The sequence below is a fragment of the Martes martes genome (genome assembly GCF_963455335.1).
Source record: "Martes martes genome assembly, chromosome: 10".
Classification (NCBI taxonomy): Eukaryota; Metazoa; Chordata; class Mammalia; order Carnivora; family Mustelidae; genus Martes; species Martes martes.
The window spans coordinates 73063604-73079024 of NC_137898.1; the positions used below are offsets into that span (position 1 = coordinate 73063604).

The window sequence follows — 15421 nt, forward strand, 5'->3', positions numbered from 1 at the left end:
CCTGTTTTAACTGTGTTAGAGGTAATGAATCCTCCTCAAGGAATTAGCCTTTAGATCTCTGGTAATTATCTCTTATCTACAAGAGAAATACAGAGATGGTATCACTAGTCATTCTGTCAGTGAAATTATAACACTGCTGTAAAAATCTCTGGTTGCTGTACATTAGAAAAAGAAACAGGTAAAAATAATTCCCCATTAAAAGATTTCTCCCTTCACTTGTCAATTGGTATGAATTCTTTCAATTTTCAGAGATGGGATATAGATTTTATTCTCCATCATAAGTGAGAGAAAGTGACTGTTGAAAAATACTCTTAGATTTTAAGTAAAAATTAAAACACATAATGGCTTTCTGTAGTTGTTTCCCATTATTTTTTTCTCACTGTCTTGCTCTCTTGCTCTCTTTCATTGAGCCTCTTTGTTTTCTACATCTTTCTGCTCTTGAAACTTCCTTCTCAACACTGTGTGATATGTGTGACCTGTCTTCTGTAATATCTCTCCTTTCTTTCTCCTTTCTCTTTGCCTCTCCTTGTATCTCTTCCTTAACTGGCCACAGTTCATAGTCAAAATATACTGAAATTTTTTAAAAATGAATTTTATATAGCATTCAAAAACAAAATAAAATAGATAAAATCTGTTTTAACCCAAAAGAAAAAAAAAAGTCCTATTAAAGCACTAAATAGAAACTAGAGGCAGTCAGGCTTCAGTTTAGCAGAACTAAAGAACTTTCTAAGTGGTTAAACTCTCTGAAAATTAGAACAGGCTTCCTTCCTCAGAAGATAGTGAGTTTTTGTTTTGTTTTTATCCCAGGGGGCTGAAGCAAGATTGTCAGGGGAATGACAACCTCATGAGGGGGAAGGGGCTGTGCAGAAATTTAGATTTATATAGCTCTTAAAATCCTCTCAGTCTATAATTCTAATGCTTAGGGGTGTGTATGTGTGTGTGTGTATGTGTGTGTGTGTTTTAAAGTTTGATTCTTAAATGTGTGATAAATTGTCTCTTCGTCAAGAATATAGACACTGCAAGCACCAGTCCACGCAACAAAACAATTATAAAGATCCTTGTCTTTGGGGTTGGATTATTGGAGATTAAAGAGAAAGCACAAGGTGGCTTTGACCAAGTCCTTTAATGGTAACTAATAATGAAATCCTTTTCCAGGATACACATAGAACCATTTCATGTGTAACATAAAGAAAATGGGGGAAAAAAAGAAAATTAAGTTACATCCTCCTCATTTGAATTTAATGATTGTGCCTGGGAATTTCTACTGTCCCTGTTCTGTTATTAATTGACTACATGAGAGTGGGCGCAATTCTTTCTTTCTCTGAGACTCCATTTTTGTCCCAAGGAAAGTTAAGAAATTTTAAAAAAAGTCATCTCTGTGATCCTTCTGTGGGCAGTGCCACACATTAAGAACCTTCGTGCAAACTAGCTCAGTATCTTCAAATTTCTGGAGTTCTAGCCTTACTTTCTACTTGTCACATCTGCTCTGTCCACCCATTCCTCTTTTCTTGCCTCTTGGATTAATCAATCCTTTAGAAGTATTCTATTGGCTTTTTAGCTATTCCTCTTGTTAAGGGATTAAACATACATTTTTTCTTTATCTTCTTCTACTTCAAGTTAATGTTTTGTTACTTAATGTAAATTATACGAAACTTGCCATTGTAGAATTCTAGATCCCCTTTCTTTATGCCGTGTTGCCAAATAGTTTAAATGCCCATACTTATTAATCTCACAATATAACGTTAAAATTCTTGCTTTAAATTGTTAGTTGTACTTATTTTGATGTTGCCCTGCCCGGTTATGGTCAGTCCCAGGCAGTGGACTCTCTCTAAAAAGGGTCAGAAATCTTTTGCTGTGAAGGGACAGTCAATATTTTGAGGCTTTGTGAGATGGTCTCGTTTGAAACTCCTCAACACTTCCCCTGTAATGTGAAAGCAGCCAGAGACAGGCTCTAAATAAGTGGGTGTGACTGTGCTCCAATAAAACCTGATTTATGAAAACAGACAGCAGACTCCATTTGGCCTGCAGACCACAGTTGGCTGACCTGTAGTCTATACCATTGGTGGTAAATAGTCAAGGTCCATATTTCTTATCTGTAATTCTGAAATCCTTAGAGCTCTGAAGATTATATTTTTATGCCTCACTTGGCAGCAAAACATGACCCAATCTGAACTTCTCTGGTGGGAGAACTTGACCCGCCCTGTAATGAGGCTCTGCATTGCCTATTTATCACACTTGGGGTGACTATTGGTATGTTTTACTACAGAGATATTAATAAGTTGATTAAAGAGTGCTGTTCCACAGCATGCTGGTGGCATTAGAGGACTGTGTTTCCTTTTCTAAATGGAAGAATGCTCAGTTCTGAAACACACCTGGCCCCAAGGGTTTCCCTAAAGAATGTGGACTGGGGGCACCTGGGTGGCTCAGTGGGTTAAGCCTCTGCCTTCGGCTCAGGTCATGATCTCAGGGTCCTGGGATCGAGCCCTGCATCGGGCTCTCTGCTCAGCAGGGGGCCAGCTTCCTCCTCTCTACCTGCCTCTCTGCCTACTTGTGATCTCTCTCTGTGTCAAATAAAAAAATCTTGAAAAAAAAAAAAAAGAATGTGGACTGATGGTGATCTAATTCCATGTGAGGTTTAAGGACAGTGGTAAAAAGGAATTCTGTAACGGTCTGTGAGAGCAAGTCACTACCTGTCCCTATTTCCTCTGTTTAAGACCTTCCTCCTGTGCCTCTGGCATTTTAGGGGACTCCCTAGTCACCCCAGAAGTCTCTGGTTCATTGCCCAGTTTGGAATGTCTTTGGCCCAGCAGGACGGTAAATTTTACTCCACAGAAATAACAATAGAATGTCTACCAATATATTTCTCAAAAGACAGTGGCTTTTTAGTTTTGGTCTGGTCGATTAATTGGCAGGCTGGTGTGTAAGGTTAGGAGTGAAGTCCCGGAGATTGAATTAGAAGCTTGGGTTGTCATGTACTAGACTGTATCTTTGGGGAAGTCACTTAATCTTTGTAAGCCTCAGTTTGTGAGGCTTCAGCTGGAAAAGAGAATGATAACATTACCTCATAGGATTAAAAGGTGGAGGACTTAGCTAAGTGTTTGGCTCAGAACACATGCTCAATAAATATTAGTTCAGTTATTTTGTAAATAGAACTGGATTAATTGTAAGAATAAAAAGCTGCAAACCACCTTCCGGAGTCTGGTTCATGTCCTCAGAGGCCAATTAAGATTATTTATTAATGGGTTACTGTAACACCCAGCCTTTGAAATATGTGTAAATTCTCTGAACAATTGTGAATTCTTGGAAATTGTTTGCAAAATTTTATACCTATTGTCCTTTAGAGAATATCTATAAATTTCATCTGAGTCTTACAGAGCTTCATGTTCTAAAAAAGGTCAGGAACCAAACTCCTAAGTGCACCCCATTACAGCATATTTGGAGGATTATGAGTGAGACAGTGATGTTCTGTCTGACCCATTAAGATTTCCCATTGGAATAGAGGTGAGACATTTCTTCACTATCTGGTTTTACGAAACTGGCTTGGGTGCATGACATGAAAACTCTTTGAATATTTGGAGCTGTAGTCATCAAAGTTTATGAGCAAGTCCCAAGCTGATGTCAGTGCCTTAGGTATGCTCACAGGAATAATAAATCCATGTGTACATATAAGGGACTAAGCCTTGACTTGAGCCTACAGACTGAGCTCTTTGGTTGACCTGCCCTATGAAGCCTTATGACAAATGTGAAATTTTCTGTGGCTCTGATGAAATGCTTGTATTCTCTGTTCCCCATGGGTATATTAAACAGCCAAAAAGAAGAAAACTATATATGAAAAGTCAGCTTATCTTGGCAGAGAACCTGCTTGGAGCAATATTCTTCAAGTCTCTAGAATAGAGAAAATATATAGCTTTCTTCTTGGCTGCATGACTTGGAACTAGCTGTCACTTAGCAGTTCAGTTTGTGACATGGTAACAGCTGCCCCAGGGACCAGCTCCAGCTCACCTCAGTAGTACGGAAACCAGCTAGAACCAAGGTGGCTGGTACGCGGGTGGGCACATGGGGTGTGAGTCATGGAGGGAGTAGCGAAACCTTCTCTTGGCAGGGTCTGCTGCAAACAGAGTGTAAAGACACCCTCTCCAAGCATACATGTCAAGCATAAACTGTTGCTGGAAGAATACTTGTGATTTTTATAGTGGGAGACCACAGGACCCTGATTGTGCCGACGTAAGGCAGCGTGAGGAGCCAGCCCTGTTACAGCTCAGAATATCATTTCAGTGACAATATCCCTCATGGATTAAAAGTCTCATGTGTAGAGTCACTTAAAAATTTAGAGTATGAGATAGATGTGAATTCTAGTAAGTTCTAGTTACCTAATGACTTCCCTGGAGGCTGATCTGTAATAATGAGTAAGTTCATATTTCTCAGGCTCCTCTATAAATAATGAAAAGTGGAATTTCAGAGTAAAAGGCAATTTAGTTCTCGAGAAAGGAGAAAGTCCTCTAGCTAAAAGATAATAAAATAAAATGACTTATAACTTACTATAGGTACGGCAAACAACGTAATAGCACCTCCGCCAGATTTCTGAATTACCAGAAATGGAATTGTTCCTGTTTCAGAATAGATCTATGGCCCACAAAGAGATCAGAGTACAGGGAATAACATGGAAAACATGTACAGAGAAACCACAGAGCTGATTTTTGAGTTTCTAACATAACGTGAGGCTCCTGTCTCTAAAGGTGGGTCTCTGAAATGGGATGATTCCAAGAGCCTGTTTCGGAAGTCAGCATCAATATGTATACCTGGCCACAGAAAATGGGGCTCCCCTTCTCAATCTTTAATCCTTTTGTGATGCTGGAGTTGGCCAAAGATGACCAGTAAGACTAGATAACCACAGAGGAGAGAAAAAGGCATGTCAGGATCAACGGATGACTGTTCACATGCTATTGTCTAAAGGAAAATAGTAACAGTACCTTCCTGGAGAGTCTCCATTCTCATCAAAGAGGATCATATCTCCAGAAACCCCAGTAAAATTGGTTTTCATCAGGGAATCCAAAAGTTTCCGTCCATCAATTGGCTTCATTGCATCACAGAGGCCCGCATAGCCTGGACAGAGGGACATCTGCATGTTGTGGAGTCCATAGGCCATGGAATAGATCGCATTGATCACAAATCCCATTTTGGAATCCTGAACATGGTGTGTTCTCAGAGTAAGAGAACCTGTTGAGAAACAAATTATGGATTAACTATGAGATTTAATTCTACTCTAGCTCTCTCCATGGATTCTGAATAATTGGAGAATTCACAGAAATAATTTATCACAGTTAGAACCAGAGTAAATGCAAAGATACAGGTGCCAGCATAGTGTGCTTACTAATTGTCTTCTATTTCCAGGTTTCTCTCCCCTGAAAACCTTGAAAAATAACCTGAATTCCCAACAGTAACAAGGTTTACTTCCTCTATTACCAATCTCTGGAGATAGTTGCAGGAGAACACTGTATTTCTGTACCAGAAAATTTATCCTAAGGACAGATTAACCTCCTTAGTACTCAACAATGATAACATATTTCTTTGGTTTAGAAATCCACAACAAATCTCTATTTCCCAAATTATTAAGTTCTAGCTTAGCAAACGCGATTTTCTACCATCTTGCCTCAACTTACCTGTTTGGATTTATCATGCACCACTTCCAACCTCAAAGCATAGGCTCTCCATCAATTAGCCTATTTGGAAATTCTAAAATATAATCCAACATTTATGCTCCATTAATTAATTAATTATTGGAGGCTGACCTTAAGGAAAAGCTGTGTGGTTGATGATCTAGGAACAAAAAGATGAAGTGGGTATGAATTCTGCACTTAAGAAGAAAGTTGTTCAATAATAGAGATAAATTATTTAACTCCAGGGAAGGGTCAAAGGTGATTAATCTGTAACACATGTGGAGGTAAAATCCATGGAGGCCCAAAGATGGAGAGAACCCTTCCAATGGAGGGCTCTTGGGAAAGTTTCATTAAAGAACTACCATTTGGTCTGGCTTACTGAGTCAGTAAGTATGGAATGAGTGCCTACTACTTCTGACTGCTCAGAATGTGCTGGAGTGAGGGACATAATGTTGACCAAGATAAATCTGATTCTTGCCTTAGAGCCTAGACGGCACAGGAGCATCTAAGTGGGCCACTGCAGTGTGGTTTGATAAGTGCGGAGGAGGACTGAGTCAGGGGAGGGGCACTAGACCCAGAAGCTCACTGACACTAACTATTATGGCTGAGTATCAGTTGAGTGAAGAGTGGAGGGAAGAGTTTGCTTGAAGGTTCATAGATGAGATAGAGCATACTGTGCTTGGGAAACTTTAGGAAGGCTGGCATGACCAGAACATGACATGGGAGATGCAAGAATGAGGAGAGCTAAAGGAGCAGAGGAGAGAAGGACTACTTAAACTACATTAAAATTGCTGCATTTTATCATCAGACCCTTGGGATCCTTTGTAGTGTTTAACTAGCAAGGGGCGTGATCAGATTTCTATTTTAGGAAGACCAGTCTGACTATGGTGTGGAGAAAGATCAAAAGGGCTGTGGGAGTGGAGCCAGAAAGACCCATAAAGAGGAGAGCCATGATCTGCATGATAGCTGAAGGTGGCCTGGCCCAGGGGAAGGCCATGGTTATGAGCACTAGGGTCTAGGAGGCAGAATCTACTGCAAGACCTGGTGAGCAAAGAATGGGAAAGATTGAGACATGTAAGAACATGGTAAAAAGGTGAAAGGAACAGCTGAGATAATGACAGAGCTTGTCATTTGGGGAAAAGTTTTTTGTAAGAGAGAAAAAAAAGGAATTTTCCAAAGTAGCATGGTTCTTCATAACTTTTCAAACTGTAGAAGCATATTATCCCCTTCTTCTTTGCTGGCCCAAATGCTGATATTTTATTTCCCTGAGCAGAGAAACGGGTTAAACAGCATGGCTCATTTTAGATGGGGAATCCTGTTTCCATAAAAGAACTAGACATTGGACCCAGGCTACTTCTCACGATTCTTAAAATTCCCTTCTGTACACAGGCAGTTTTCATACTTCCACGTTTCCCCTCCTGCCAATGGAAGAAACTCTGTACTCTAGGTACTAAGTCAAATCTTTCAGGGACACTTTTCACTCCTCTTTCCTTCATACCTTCTCAACTTTTATTTGATCTATCTTTAAAATATATGTAGAATTAAATTACTTCACACCAATCTACTTCTTTAATTTTTTTTTTTTTTATTTGACAGAGAGAAATCAGAGCTAGGCAGAGAGGCAGACAGAGAGGGGGAAGCAGGCTCCCGCTGAGCAGAGAGCCCAATGCGGGGCTCGATCCCAGGACCCTGAGATCATGACCTGAGCCGAAGGCAGAGGCTTAAACCACTGAGCCACCCAGGCGCCCCCACACCAATCTACTTCTATCAGATTTAAGAAACATCATCTCCTGTCTGGATTACAGGGAACAGTCTTTGACTGGTCTCTTTTTACTTTTGCCTATCCTCCCCTACTCTAGTCACTTTCAACACAACAGCCAGAACACTTTCCTTAAAATGTAGATCAGATCATGACACTCTTCTGATCAAACTTTCCAGTGGCTTATTTATTACTGAAAGTAAAAGCGACTGTCCTTACAATGACTTTCAAAGACATACAGGAACTTGACTCATGGTGCTCTATCCCTCATCCTTCTGATTACATCTCCTAACACTCTACATTTAAATGAATCCTCTCTAGCCACATTAACCTCCTTCCCAATCCTCAGCTGTTCAGAGATGCTCTGCCTCTGGGTCCTGTACTTGCTGTTCCTTCTACCCAGAATGCTCTGCCACAGAGATCTGCAGAAGCTGTTTCCTCCTCAGTGCAGGTATTTGAATGATATCAAATATCATTCTCTCTGTGAGACCTTCTGGGGACATCCTGTCTAAATCTCATCTCCACCCGGTCCCCTCCACACACACATACTTCCTACCTCCTTTCCCAGCAATATTTTCTTCCTTACTACCATTAAAATCCTACATGCTTGTCTTTCTATTGTCTGTCTCATCTACCCACTGAAATATAAACTCCGTTGAGGCCAGGGATTTTATTCCCACTTTTGTTCATCACTCAGCGCCTAGACCAGTGTCTAGCACATAGTGGGTTCCCAATAAATATCTGTTCAATGAATTAAAGAACTGTCCCTTCTAACTAGATTATCCCTTCTATTTTCTCTTCCTTCTTGACCCTACTAACACTTATTCTATCCATTTTCAAAGGTTCTAAGAACATTTCCTTCACGAGGAACACCATGATCACAGGTACCACAATTAATCTTGCCTTTCCAAATTCCCTGTCACTTTCTCTGTATCTCTCTCAGTCACCCTGCCCACCATACTATAGAAATGTGGGCATTCTTAGGGGAGGGAGAATTTGAAAAATCCATTCCCCAAGTCAGTCCATCCCTTACCTTCCTCTAACTCCCTAAATGGATGTGTGTTACATATCACTTCAGCCTCCCAACCCACTATCAGAGGTCAGGAAAGGTTGCTTCTCTACAGCTACTGGATAGGTGGTGGTTTGATTCTCATTACCTTACTTTTTTCTCTTATGAGCAGAGGAGGGAGATGTAGCCATAAATTCTTGCTTTATGTCTTCCTAGCTCTGTGAATTGGGCAAATTACTTAAATTCTGAAATATTCTGTTTAATCACCTGTTAAATGGTGATAACTGATAAATACGTCACACAGCACTTGGCACAAGGTAGATGCTTCATAAATAGTCACTGTACCAAAATGTAAATCATAACGACCTTTAGCCATTGTGTTGTGTGGTCAAGACTTTGGAGAATTGAAAGCAAGCCAAAGGTCTCGCCTGATAGGATGTGCAGTAGAGCTCTCAGGCAGTCCTCTTTCAGGTTCCGTCCTGATTTTTCTTTATGCCTTGTCTGTGATAGACAACAACTGTCACAAAGGCAACATTTAAGCCTTATTCATTTGTAAATCAAATCCCGGTGCTTAGGGCATGGTTACTGCACTGTTTGTTGAATTGAATGGAGCAAGAATGAAAATTTGCATTTTTGTTTGGCACTTCTCAAAATAAATTTTGCATATATCAGTGACGTGCATCGATACTGTATTCGTACTGCAGAGATAAAGACACTGAGGTATACACAGTTTAAGTACATTTTTCAAGGTTATGCAGATAACATCAGAAGTAGACAAGAATTTCCAACACCAAGACTGGTGCCCTTTTTGCTATACTATATCACTTTCGCTAGAAGTAGTCTCTGTACAATATTACTGTAATTTTCTAATTAAGAGATAAAGTGAGGGAAAACAAACCCACAAGTGCGACGTTTCTATTCCCTCGAGTAATGCCCACTAGTGTTGCCTAAACCGTGGGCCCAGGGATATATAAAGAGGCTGACCAAAAGGAAGAGTTCAAAACAAAAGGGCACACTGGTTGTGCCCAGCCTGTTGAATCATTTGTTGTTACTGGGCATCTGGAAACAGCTGGCCTGTTTGGGCAGCTTTTGGGTCTTGCTGAAGTCCCTGATAACTGTTTTCCCTTGTCATTTGAAATACCAAAAGACTGCAAATTCAAAAACAAACACAGGAAGCCTGCCAGAAGACAACTAATGTAAATTTAACCTTTGTAATTTCTCCTTAAGTCATTTTGATGCATGAATTTTTAAAGAAAAACATCTTAATCTGTTTTAGCATTCTGGATGCAACAGGGGGTCAGTTAATAGAAATTCAAGTTTAAATTCTGCCTACACCACTTCACCTGGGTACCAGCCTTTTTCCTCCATTAGAAACAGCAGCTCAAGGCTGAGTTATCACCTTTCGGTACCTGAGAGAGCTCAGGTGCAATGTGTGACAACAAAATAAATACTTTAAAAATGCTTTAATTTCATAAAACTCAATGAGCTTTAGGAGTTCTTTCCATGATAGATGAAGAAATTAAGGAAATCAAGATGCTTGTTAATAGCTGGCAAGCCTAACTGCTTTGTGCAGGGAGTAGTGGTAGCTGTATTTGAAAGCAATTAATGCAATAGACTCAGTATTTGTATGTGTAGGGGGGATACTTGGTTAATTACGAATTCTTTTGCCTCTTATCTCTTCAGGCTTTGAGCTCTGTCTGTATATACCTGCTCCCTACGCACACACATCCGAAGGAGGTGAACCTGCAAGATACCTTACTTTGTGTTAGAGATGCATATGCCAACTACTAGGAACAGCAGAGCATAGACGATTTAGAGTACAGATTCTGAAACTAGGCAGCAGGTTAGGATCAGAGCTCTGCCCACTACTTACTAGCTGTGTGACTTTGGCCTAGGTCATGAACCTCTCTGTGCCCGGGAAAAAAAAAATTGTTTTGTTTTTTCAATATTTATTTATTTATTTGACAGAGACGGCGAGAGAGGGAACACAAGCAGGGGGAGTGGGAGAGGGAGAAGCAGGCTTCTCCCTGAGCAGGGGGCCTGTTGTGGGGCTCGATCCCTGCATGCTGGGATCATGACCTGAGCCGAAGGCAGATGCTTAAAGACTGAGCCACCCAGGTGCCCCCCAAAAATGGGTTTAATAATCCTATATAATTAATAGATTTATACAAGTATTAAATGACTTCGTATTTAGAAAGCACTTGATAAAATGACTTATGTTGCTTGGTCCCTGATCCAAGTTCTGTTACAAATGATCAGGTTTGTTTCTTCACATTCAAAATATAAAGATCTGGAAGAAGAGGAGGGGAGAGGCATTTGCTGGAGCAAGTGTGCCTAGTGTGTTTTTGAGAAATAAAAGAAAGGCCAAAACAATGAGTAAGGGGAAGGCAAGCAGGATATGAGCTAAGGGAGCTAGACAGGAGCTGTGTGAAATAGGACTTGGGAGTGTTTCTATCAGAGAAATATCATGATCTTTTCATCTTAAAAATTTTACTTTGAGGGGGCACCTGGGTGGCTCAATGGGTTAAGCCTCTGCTTTGGGCTTGGGTCATGATCTCAGGGTCCTAGAATCAAGGCCCACATCGGGTTCACTGCTCAGAAGGGAGCATGTTTCCCCTTCTCTCTCTGTCTGCCACTCTGCCTACTTGTGATCTCTCTCTGTCAAATAAATAAATAAAATCTTTAAAAAAAATTTTACTTTGAGGATGGAAGATGGAATGAGAGTGGGAAAACCTAAGGAGTATGGAAACAGCATCTAAGAGAAATGGTGCCTTAGTATAGGATAGGATTCTAAGTATATTTAGGAAGCAGGGAGAATAGAATGTGTTTGTTGGTCGGATGTGAGCTACCAAAGAAAAAGAAGAATCAAGGGTTTTTCCAGGTTTTCTTTTAAGCAACCAGATGGATCAGAGTGCCTTTGAGGTGTGAGAAATAGGGCGGTGGGGGTGGGGAATCCAAAATGCTGTCAGGGGGAGTTGAACAGGGAGGAGTCAGTGGCCAGTGTGACAAACCAGGCAACAGACCCTGGTGGCTTAGATGAGGGTGACAGCAAGAGAGATGGCGAGAAGGGTTCAGATTCAGGGTGCATCTTGAAAACAGAACTGATATGAGCAGCTGACAGATTGGATCTGTCTCATTCATCGGACTCCTTCTTGAGTTCCTGGGGCTGCACTATTTTACTAGCTGCATAGTGTTTCCTTGTGTGGATATAGCATGATTTATTTTTTATTAATCCCAGAACTAATTACATAATTTCTTGCTTGTGTTACTACAAGAGCCTCCTAACAGGTCTTACTGCCTCCCAGCTTACTCTGCTGGAATCTCCGTATTCCCAGTGTAGAAAACATAAAAAGCGGCCTTTCTAAAGCACAAAATTGATTTTATTAGTTTCCTTTTAAAACCATTCAGTTGATAACCAAACTACACCTTAAATACCTTGCCCTGACTTTCAAGACCCACCTGTTCTCTTGACTTACCCCTTAATTTGGATCCATGATCATACAACAGGTATTTGGAACTTCTTATAGCCACATAATAAACTCTTCTCCCTTGTATCTGGGCCTCTGTTCCTTTCACTCCATGTATCTGGAGCTTAGTTTCCTGCAGATTTTCTACTTTTTAATTTATGTAGGTCTAAGACTCATCTCCACTCAGAAATTGGTCACGACCCTCCTCCAGTATAGAGTTAAGGATTTGCTCTGCTCTCCCATAGCAGTGATGCTGGCATTTATCACACACTGAACTCCCAAATACACAAATTGCCTGTTTACCTGTGCATCTCTACTCTAGACTTAAGGCTCTGCTTTGTTCTCTTGTAGCACTGGTAGTGACCTCTGGCCAGTTTCTAGTACACTCTGGACTCCCCAATGACAAAGATTCTGTGTCATTCACACAGGTAGCCCTTGTGCCAAGCACAGTACCTGACACATAAATGGCACTATTAAAAGATGTTAAGTACAGGAATGAGGCCTGATGAATGACAGGATATATCATGGGCTGCCACCAACTACCGGGTCTGGACTTTAGATCTAGTGGACTAAGCAATCATTTCTTTGTAGAAGAGCACTCAACAAAATCAATATTGCCAGTTTACAATAAGATTTACCAGGTGGAACAGGCAATCCCCTCAAGCAATCTCATGGGTTTTCCCCATCTCATAAAACTACATGAGAAAAATTCTGGCCCAGTCAAGACCTCTCCATCCTGATTCTCCCACTGAGCGCAGCAAAAAGCCCGAGGCAGAAGGAGTGGAGCAGCTTTCAGAGGATTCTGAAAAGCAAATGGTAAAAGGTGGGTTGGGGAAGGAAACCAGAATTTAAAGCACCACTGAAACATGCACGGGATTCTTGGATCCTTTCCCTCCTGTATTTCCAGGCTCAGCTGCAAAGATGGCCCAAAACATGGAACTGTGCACTAGTTTGAGGCATGGGCAGAAAGAGCTCCAAGAGAAGTCAAGTGTGGAAAAAGGCACCTCACAAGTCAGAAAGAGTGGGGAAAATTCCATTTTTGTTTGTTTTCCTGTGTGACCCGCAGGGCAGCCCTGCTAGGGTGCTGGTGACAAAGGCCAACAGTGGCTGAGCAGGCTCCTGACCCTCTTGGGACCCCTTCTCTATGACCAAAGGAACTGTGTCCCAAGAGTACAGGCAAATGCTCTTTTCCTTTCTCTAGCCTCTCCTCATGTGGCTTCCATGGCAATCCAGCCAAAGGAACAGGAAGTGAAAGACAGAGGAGGTAGAGACTAGGGACTTAGATTTCTACCCACCAGGACCAGGATAGGATGGGAGAGGCTGAAAATTGTCAGGAAGACTGAGGAGTGGGGAGAGACTGGTGTAGAAATGTTGGTCTCTAGAGCCACACTGAACTGGGGTGGGGGGGGTACTCAGGACAATGATCCTACAAAGTTGCATACGAACTCCTGGGCTCCTGCCTGATTTGGGCAGGCATAGATTTGACCCTAGTTAGCTGACCAAAGTTCAGAGACATGAACTATGGGGTAGGACACTGCCTGGGTGCAAGACTGGCCACTCGGCAAGGCACGTGAGCAATAAACTCTGAGAGACTGGCCTGACGGTGGAATCACAGCCCACGGAAGGTGGGTTCCGACTTGCAGCCTGATGCTAACCAGGCTGATTTCTGGTGATCAACATTCTCTAGAAGATAACATTATATATGAAATGTCCAGATTCACGGGATACCTGGACTATGGGCCTGTCTGTGATCACTTGGAAGAGCTGTAAGGGTCCCAACCACCTTTCACTGATCTTTTGTCTACGCTTTCAAACTCTTTACTCTCTGTTGGTTGACGCTACCTTTCCTCAGATGTCTTAATAGAACTCGGAGCTCTATGCAATTCCTTTGTTCTGGCTGCTTAGGCCCTAGAGAGAAATTCCAGTTCTTAGTTAATTTATTCATTGATGCATTCAGAGATTAATTAAGTTATTGATTAAACACATTTATTGAGTCCATACTGTATGTCAGACCCTGTGATGGATGCTGGTGATACAAACATGGGTAACAGCATCTCTGTCCTCAGAAACATTCAACAGGTAACCTATGGGCTCAGTGATGGATGTTTGGGGGGGACCAAAGTATGTGACCTTATCTGGGAAATGTTAAGGTCTGGAGCACCATAGTAAAACAGCTCATTTTATTTAGATTTCTTTTCGCATCCACAAGGCAGTTGGAAAGAGAGGGCATGTTAATTAGTTGGCATGTTGAGGCACGAAAGAACTAGACTCTATTCAACAGTATTTACTTTGTTCAAGGATTATTTCTTAGGGTCTACTCTGGGCCAGCCCAACGTGGGCATGAGAATTCGTGCCAACCCAAACTGGCCAGCCGCTCTCAGGCTGGATCCACCTCACAACAGGCTGGAGAGAAGAAATGGAAGCAAGGGAAGAAAGGTGGTTCCCTTTTTATTTCTCTTCTCAAAACTGGATCTCAGATTTAGAATGCTTAATATTCAATCCTAATTTTACTATTGTTTAATCAAATGAGAAGACTCCAAAAGGATTAGCCGAACTGAAATCCTCCCATATATGATAACAATTTAATTTTACAGCGCTCAAAACATGTTCTTTAATTCATCTGGGGAATCAGAATATTGAACCTTAGTAGCTTCTAAACAAAGGGAAATCAGACTGTCTTTACAATGCAGAATCAGAGAAGATGCAGGGACTTTAGGAAGCATCTAATCTAGAAGGGACAGAGAGGAAGCCCTTGGGATGAACTGGTCTTTAGATATGTTTTGTTTGGCTAAATGCTATTTTGTAGAAATTTTACAGGAGAATCCAGCTTAGTAGACTCTCTTGAAAAAGAAAACTAGAAAATGTCACAATACTGGCTTCACATTCTCACATGGTAAATGCTTCTCCCCTCTATATCATCTCTTGGGCCCCTATGCTCCTCTGATCTTCAGAACGCCTGATTTGGTCCACTAAAATCATTTTATAAATGAAGAAATAAGGCCAAAGGAGGGGAAATGATCTCCCTGAAGGCACAGCTTTGGTTATGGCAGCTGGCCCCAGACCTCTTGTGCTTAAACTTTTGGACTGGTGCTATTTTCATAGGGGAGGCAAAGGAAACCATGATTTAAAATTCTTTTTAGCAAACTAACTCATGACCATAGAGTAATGAAACTGACAACATTTACTTAATTTTTTTTTTTAATCCCAAGTCAACTCTTTGCATTAGTCCTAAAACTACATACTGAAATACTTTTGGATTGTCCTCATTATTTCCTTTCTACCCACCAGCAGGGGAAGGATAGTAGAGAGAAGAAAGATGTAAGGGAAGGGATTCAAATATTTTCTAGGAAGGAGATTATAAATCTGGAAGATGTCACTTAATAACATACTGTAACATTGCAAATAAAAAGAAATAGTAGGGAAATAAGTTCTCCCTAACGTCATTTATTTTCTGAATCCACTCACTCCTTATGCATATGGTAAATGGATGCCAGTTATACTCAGAGGCTGACATAATCATTTGCTTTCA

General features: G+C 41.1%; 1 protein-coding gene across 2 annotated transcripts in view; it reads right to left on the reverse strand.

Moving 5' to 3' along the window:
• GRM5 (glutamate metabotropic receptor 5) overlaps window positions 1-15421 on the reverse strand; it is a gene marked incomplete at both ends in the record, with an annotated part of 484777 nt that overhangs the window by 88766 nt on the left and 380590 nt on the right. For both annotated transcript variants that reach the window (XM_080816131.1, XM_080816130.1), the window contains one exon: window positions 4971-5217. In XM_080816131.1, the coding sequence (XP_080672257.1) occupies window positions 4971-5217 (247 nt within the window). The remainder of the gene's footprint in view (window positions 1-4970; window positions 5218-15421) is intronic.